Source organism: Hippocampus bargibanti, linkage group LG17 (assembly GCF_051943395.1).
Source record: "Hippocampus bargibanti isolate YZ-2025 linkage group LG17, ASM5194339v1, whole genome shotgun sequence".
NCBI lineage: Eukaryota > Metazoa > Chordata > Actinopteri > Syngnathiformes > Syngnathidae > Hippocampus > Hippocampus bargibanti.
In genome coordinates, this window is record NC_142750.1 from 11595005 (window position 1) to 11603027 (window position 8023).

Sequence of the window (8023 nt, forward strand, 5' to 3'; positions counted from 1 at the left end):
CAAATTAATAACGTACCGTGTGCATCTTATTAACCGAAAGTAGATAAACTTTGACGTAGAGTAAGTCTACGACTCTACGTCAAAGTTTATCTACTTGAGAGAGACAGAACGAGAGTAACTGCTCGAGAAAGAACGACAGTCTATCGTTATTTCTCTAGCAGTTACTCTCGTCCGGTCTCTCCCTAGCATTACTCTCGTCCTATCTCTTACGATTCCGCTGGTACGTCCAAACACATGACACGGAGCGGAAGTGATAATGACAAAACATTATGTAAATAAAATATTGAATACGATTTTAAGAAAAACGCACATATGAAGGTTCTCATTGAAACGTTAAACACTTACAGAACAACAAGACCAAATACATTATATTTTTGTTGTCACGGCAACCAATGGCAATATACACGCCAGTTACATCTTGGATCATTTGAAGCACAGTAGTTCTCAATTGCACAGCTGTGTCTATATTGTAATTATTATTTAAATTCACAAAATACTCACATTTTAACTACCCTTCCTTTGTATATTTAACACACGAGGAAAAAAGGAAAATATATTACATTCATCCGCTGTATTTATTATTTTAAAGCACGTTCATACTGAGTGACGACATCTCCAGGAAGTGGTTGGAAAAATCAATGGCGGAAACCTGTTTCGTTTGACTTGTTCAAGTCAGAGTTATACGTTTATGCTGAGCATTTAAGGCGTATTTTCAAAAAACGCCGCCACACATAACCAAGTAAGTTGTCGACTGCACTGATTATTACTTTTGTATTCCTCCTCGCAAAATGTTCTCGTTCTTAGCTTAGCTTTCAGCTAAGTCCTACAACATGCCCTCTATTGCCGGCTTTGTTTTCAATATACTGTCGTTCTCACTTTGCAGATTTCAGAACCCTGACAGTTTCTCTATTTGCCAAATATGAAAGTGAAGTTTATTCCGCGTACAATAAACCCAGAAATGTACATATAAGTCCACTCCGGCACATTCTTAAACGGGAGTTATTTCTTCGGAAACTAATACCAGTTTTTCCATAACTTACGATGATACCAGCAGCACAATGTCATGCTTATTCTGTTTTTGTTTTAATAGGTAGCAGAAGCCTTGGCGACATGGTGGGCTATGACCCCCGGGCACAGAGGTTACCGCATAGTGCCCGGGAGGCAGCCCTTGCGGGGTCGACTGCTGGCATGGTCACCCGAGCCATCATCAGCCCTTTGGATGTTATTAAAATTCGATTTCAGGTAGTGTGACATGGAATTGTCACATTATCCACCATCCATCTTCTATCATATTTATTTCATTACGGCTGTGGGGCAGATTTGGACTTTTTATGGCAAATCCGAACAATTGAGAGCTCTTATAAAATGAACACTGTTTTTATGATATCAATATTACTTTCCCTTGCAGCTTCAGATTGAGAGCCTGTCTTCTACAAGCCCACGAGGGAAGTACTGGGGATTACTTCAGGCGGCACGTTGCATTCACACAGAGGAGGGCCTCGCTGCTTTTTGGAAGGGCCATGTTCCCGCGCAGTTGCTCTCCGTCTGTTATGGAGCAGTGCAGGTACAACCCTCAAGCCCCCGGGGTTTTAAACACTTACAGAGCAGTAACACATAAAAACAGAGTTTCTAAAAATACTCAACTAGCCACTGTGTAGTACACTTTGTGTGTGATTAAAAATGTAATTACAAATATAAAATAATATTTTGTGTTTCAGTTTACTACTTTTGAGTTTCTGACAAAGGCGGTGCACGACACCACGCCGTTTGACAGCCAGACATCCGGAGTGCACTTTCTGTGTGGAGGTTTGGCAGCCTGCTCTGCCACAATGGTGTGTCAGCCTCTGGACACGCTCAGAACGCGCTTTGCCGCCCAGGGAGAGCCCAAGGTGGGAAATGAATTGGACACAATGTTCATATATGGCCACCCTTTGCGTTTGTGGTGACAGTTGATTGTGGGGATGTGTTGTAAGGTGAACTATAAGTATTAAGTGAGAAGAATGTCATTTTGCAATAATCAAGATGCACAGTGGTGGACCTTTGCTTATCAATTTGACCCTGTTCCGATTTGTGAAAATGCACTAGGTGAAACTCTTGAACTCACTTAAACATATGATCTACATCTACGCCACAAGATGTCGATAAAACATGACTTTTGTCTCAATGAAGTGTCACAAGTCACTTTGACATTTGTTTGCACCACAATGCCACAAGCCTGCAGAAACGCTCTCATTTTGTCAAAACGAAGCACCTCAACTCATTGTAATGTAGTTCCCTTCCAGAAAGATGCTGCTAGATAGCATTAAAGCACTACTTTTATGTAAATCCAGCTCAATGCACTTTTACATAGTACAACTATGTCACAAGATAATAATAATATAAATAATACATTTCATTGTAAGCGCCTTTAAAAGCTCTCAACGACACTTTGCAGTCAGAGACAAGCATAGGTACTATAATAAATAAAATACATTCACAAATAGAATACAATAAATAGAAACAAAACAGAGCTACACTGAAAATGAAATTTTAAATAGGTGGCTTTTGAGATGGGATTTGAAGGTGGGAAGAGAATCGATGTTACAAATGTTGGAAGTGAGTTCCACAGTTTGGGGGCAGAGCAGCGTAAAGCCCTGTCCCCCATCGTGCTGAGACGGGCAGGGGGGGGGGGGGGTACATACAGAGGTGGAGGGAGGAAGAGGATCTGAGGGAACGAGAGGGAATAGAAATTTGAAGAAGGTCAGATAGGTATGGTGGGCAAGGTTAAGGATAGCTTTATAGAGAAAGTGTGTAAGAAATGTATAAAGAAAATTTTTAAAGTTGATTCTATATTTGACCGGGAGCCAGTGGAGCTCTTGGAGGACGGGGGTGATGTGGTGAAAGGATGAGGTTCTGATGATAATCCGGGCTGAAGAATTCTAGACGAGTTGAAGTTTGTGGAGAAGTTTCTGAGGGACACCAAGGAGAAGTGAATTGCAATAGTCAATCCGGGAGATGACAAGACTATGAACGAGGATAGCAGTGGTATAAGGAGTGAGAGACGGCCGAAGACGATTGATATTGCGTAGGTGGAAGTATGCAGATCGGGTTAAGTTATTTAAGTGGAAAGATAATGTCCTGTCAAGGATGACACCGTAGCTTTTGACCTGATGGGAGGGAGAAACGGTTGAATTGTCAATAGTGAGAGAGAAACTGTTAGCTTTGCTCAAGGTGGATTTGGTACCAACGAGGACAATTTCAGTTTTCTCACTGTTAACTTTTGAAGATGGTGGCAAAAACACTGCTTATGTCTAAATGGAGCTCTTCAACTCACTTTTGTACCGTTCATTGGAACAAAGATACCACAAGATTGGATAAAAGCTCATATTTTGTCAAAACGCAGCTTTTCTACTCACTTCAACATTGGCATAAGATACTTTCATATCGTGGCTTAGCCCAAAATCGTGAATTGGTGATTTTTTTTTGGTCTTCATGCAAATAATCCCGAGGATTCGAAAGAAAACTGCCATCACGGATATTTTCAAATTCTAAACTGTGTACGGCATCTCAGAGTCAACGGACAGTTAGGACGGCGGAAAAAATCATTGGCACCGCCCTACCCACTCTCGAGGACTTGCACACTGCAAGAATCCAAACTAGGGCGCGGAAAATCCTACTGGACCCTCCGCACCCTTCCCACCACCTTTTCCAGCTACTCCCCTCAGGCAGGCGCTACCGATCCATGCGCACCAAATCCAGCAGACATTTAAACAGCTTCTTCCCCCAAGCCATTAACTCTTTGAACTCTTCCAACAGTAGCCAAAATGGAACTGTATAGTGCCACTTAGCAGTTTTTTTGACAACGATACTAGTGCAGCATGTTCTACCGGAAACAAATTCCTTGTGTGTTCTACATACTTGGCAATAAAGATGATTCTGATTCTGATTCTGATGAAATGTGTCACTGCAGTTGTACAGGAACCTGACAGCCGGTGTGCGTATGATGTGGCGCTCGGAAGGCGCGCTGACGTTCTACCGCGGCCTGTCGCCGGTGCTCATCGCCGTGTTTCCTTACGCCGGCATGCAGTTCTTCTTCTACAACGTCTTCAAAAGGCTGCTGGCACCGCCTCCATCAGCTGGCAAATCGAGAGGTCAGTGCACTCACTGTTGAAGAAGGGATTTTTTTCTCCCCCCTCTTTGAGGTGGCAGTGTTGCCGCTCTGACCAATCGCGCTTCTGCGCCTGTTTGTCTATTTGCGTCGAAGAAAGCCTCAGGAGTCTTTTGTGTGGCAGTGGAGCCGGAATGATTAGCAAAACAGTCACATACCCGTTGGATCTGTTCAAGAAGAGACTTCAAGTTGGAGGTTTCGAGGAGGCCAGAATTCAGTTCGGACAGGTAAGCGGTTTATTTGTTTATCAATATCTCTCCGTCTGTGGAAGCTCTCAGTCGCACATGAGTGGTCCATCGATGAAAAGGTTTCTTCAGCCGTCATCTGGAGTTCCTTGAAGGTGTTGGACGTTTCGCTCCTCATCCGAGAAGCTTTGTCAGCGAACAAAAATTGTGCTGGTATAGGGAAGTAGATGACGGCTGAAGAAACCTTTTCATCGATTGTCTCTCCTTTCATCTGATTTCCAGGACCAGTTAAAATTTGTCTATTTTGAATGGCAGGTTCTTTTATATCAAGGGGGATAAAGTCATTGTTTTGCCGCGGGCCACATTGTAGTTATGGTTTCCTCTCGGGGGCCGTTATGAATTTAGGGAAGCCGTTAGAATGTTTAATACCTTCACATATTTTATCCAAATTGATGAATTACTAGTTTTCAAATCTGAGATAAAAAATGATGACCGTGTTTATGGTTTAAATACGACAATTTTAAATTTTGGTGAGGACTTTAACAAGCATCGTGGAAGTTTGATTTCGTGGGCCGAATGAAATGAGGTGGTGGGACAGATTTGGCCCCCGGGCCTTGAGTTTGACACTTGTGTTATTTATTGATTTAGAGTGCCGTGGGATTTATTATTTTACGGTTACAAAAAAATGTCAACGTTTGAAACTGTCGTACAAGAACAAATGCAATCACTTAGTTATAAAATAACTGGACAGGTACAAAATATACAAGATACTATAATACAAAATAAATACAGTGTCAAACAAAGACTTGAATAGAGATATAACTGAACAGGGGTTATGTTAGGTCTAAAATGTAAGAATCAGGCAAGAACGAGGAATGAGGCAGAAAGATGGTTTAATCTTCGGACAAAATGGGGACTGGCCCGAACCAGGATGGTGCACGCCGGCGCGTCCGGCTCACGCAGGGATGATGGAGGCGAGAGAGGGCCGCAGCTGTTTGTGAGAGCTTTTATTAAGACCGGCGCGTGTGACGTTATCTTGGGACCATGTGTCATGTATAATGAAACGTAGGTTTAAGAAAATAAATCAATGTTTATTGTGTGTTCGTATAGCAAATACCCTTAATAGGTTATTCTCGTCACAATGCTTCCTGTTAGGTGCGACGTTACCGAGGCTTAGCAGACTGCATGACGCAGATGGCCAGAGAGGAGGGCGTACGAGGCTTCTTTAAAGGCCTCTCTCCCAGCCTGCTCAAGGCGGCCCTGTCCACCGGCCTCACCTTCTTCTGCTACGAATTGTTCCTCAATGCGTTCCAAGACCTCAAAGACCTCAACACACGTACGGCGGCAAGATAGCTCATGTGGGCGGGAAGTATTCTCAGCCACTTCCTGTTAAGTTTACAAAATGGAGGTTGCTTGCTACATGGAAAACATTTATTTATTCTATTATCACGTCTTTCTAAGAATACACTTTGCAGAGGTGAACCATTGACTCAAATCAAGCTGTGTTGCATCAAAACAGTGGTGTTTCTTTTTACATTTTTTAAAAGTATGATTTAACTCATTCACTGCCTGGCATGTGCAAAAAGGTGTCCACTCCAGTGCCAGGGTTTTTGTCATTCTCATTCAATTTCCAGGACTCACAGAATATTGAGTTTTCTTTCATCAGAAAAAAAAATATTCCTAAATGATATGGGTCTGGAGTTATATAAGCTTGAAATGAGGGCGGCTGTCCAAAATACAATGCAATAATAATAATAATACATTTCATTTATAAGCGCCTTTCAAAACTCTCAAGGTCACTTTACAGTCACAGGATATTTTTTTCTGTGGGTGAGCACCGGCAGCCACACGCACCAGCGTTCACTCAACCCGGAAGTTAAGATGTGGTGCATAAAAACCACGACTCACCGTAGCCGAATGTTATGCAGAGTGAGTTTGGTGCACTGTAATTATGCTTGCGCTTCGGTTTCATTTTAGCATCACGTCTGACATGTTCAGTAATGTGACTAGAAATCTTGTAATTTTTCAAAATAAAACATCTTTCAGATGACAAAACAAAACGGCATCAGTGTATGTTATTTATTCCTTCTAGACAAATCCAAAGGGAAGGTCCATAGCGGTTTGCCGACTATGCACAACACATACATATTGGTTTCTATAGCGCTTTTAACAACAGCTGAAGCTGAAACAAAGCGCTAACATAAAAAATATGGAAATGATGCCCACTTGTGAAAGAGAAAAACTTTGCCAGGAAGCCAGGCCTGCACTTTATCGGCAACCAACCAAGATAAAACAAAACTGAACTCATTCGGGAATGGCACTTTCCGTCATATTTTCAATTTGTGAATGAGTATTATATATATCGGTAGATATAATTTACTCAGTCACATTATTTACTCATCAAACTCAGCTGCAAAAGGGTAAAGTAGTTCAATCCTATAACTTATGCAACTATGAGTAACAATATATATATAAATAATAACACAACAAGAATTTATTTCATTGACTTGACACAATAGAAACTGCAAGAAGACAATGAGGTGAGAGCGATTCAAGCTGCTCATATGAGTGAAGTAGCAAAAGTAAATCGATGAGAAGGTTTCTTCAGTCGTCATCTGTACAAAAGTGAAGGTTTCGGACGTTTCGCCTCCTATCCAAGAGGCTTCGTCAGCGAACTAAAGTCTGACTGGTCGTATCGGCCCCATTTATATATCCCTAATGTCCAGACCTGGTGGCGCCGGACACAGCTATGATAGGTCCCTACTCTCAGGTTGGGGGGGGGGGGGGGGGGGGGGGGGGGCGCGGGACCCCCCCCTGTGGCCCCACTGATTGTTCCTACATTCCTGACTAACGATTGGCCTATTACACCCACTCCCCCCGGTATCACCTCATCAGCATAACGACCCTCATCAGCATTGCGAAAGTTGCCTAACCTGTTTTGCCTGAGCAGGCTATTGTATGAACGATCCAAATTGAACCTCACACCACCAGACCGGTTTAATGAAGGATTTTGTTGTTTTATAAGAATCGCCTCTTTTACCCCCCTTTCAAACCATCTATGTTCTTTCGCTAAGATTTTAACCTCATTGTCGTCAAATGAGTGGTTAGTAGCTTTTAGGTGCAAATGTACTGCCGATTGAGGCCCACTAGTATTATCCCTGCGATGTTGATAAAGTCTTTTTTTGAGAATTTGTTGAGTCTCCCCAATGTACTGCTCTTTACAATTTTCATTCTTACAATGTATGGAATAAACTACATTACTTTGTTTTTCATTTGGTAGCCTATCTTTTGGATGCACTAATTTTTGCCTTAACGTGTTTATCGGTTTGAAATAAGTAGGAATTTTATGTTGCCAAAGGACTCTTTGTAATTTTTCAGAAACTCCTGCAATGTACGGTACTGCTACTCCTCTCCTTTTAGAATCTTGAGAATTATTGATTTCGTTCGCTATTCTTTCTTTCTGACATTTGTTGAATGACCACTGAGGGTACCCACAGTTAGTGAGTGCTCTCCTGATATGTTTTGACTCCTTTTCTCTACCTTCAGTGCTAGTTGGTATTAGTTTAGCCCTATGCTGGAGGGTTCTGATAACTCCTAGTTTATGTTGTAAAGGGTGGTTAGAGTCAAAAAGTAAGTATTGGTCAGTGTGCGTAGCCTTCCTAAAGACTTCTGTTTTTAGCGCTCTGTCCTC

The 8023-nt window shown here is 42.1% G+C and overlaps 1 protein-coding gene across 1 annotated transcript; it reads left to right on the forward strand.

Moving 5' to 3' along the window:
• The first annotated feature begins 613 nt into the window (after positions 1 to 613).
• On the forward strand, positions 614 to 5831 carry slc25a19 (solute carrier family 25 member 19). The gene is made up of 7 exons (XM_089019487.1): positions 614 to 739; positions 1091 to 1242; positions 1409 to 1564; positions 1719 to 1889; positions 3950 to 4130; positions 4244 to 4374; positions 5488 to 5831. Exons 2-7 carry the CDS (start codon positions 1111 to 1113, stop codon positions 5683 to 5685), a joined length of 969 nt encoding a protein of 322 aa, XP_088875613.1. The 5' UTR covers positions 614 to 739; positions 1091 to 1110; the 3' UTR covers positions 5686 to 5831.
• Positions 5832 to 8023: the final 2192 nt, after the last annotated feature.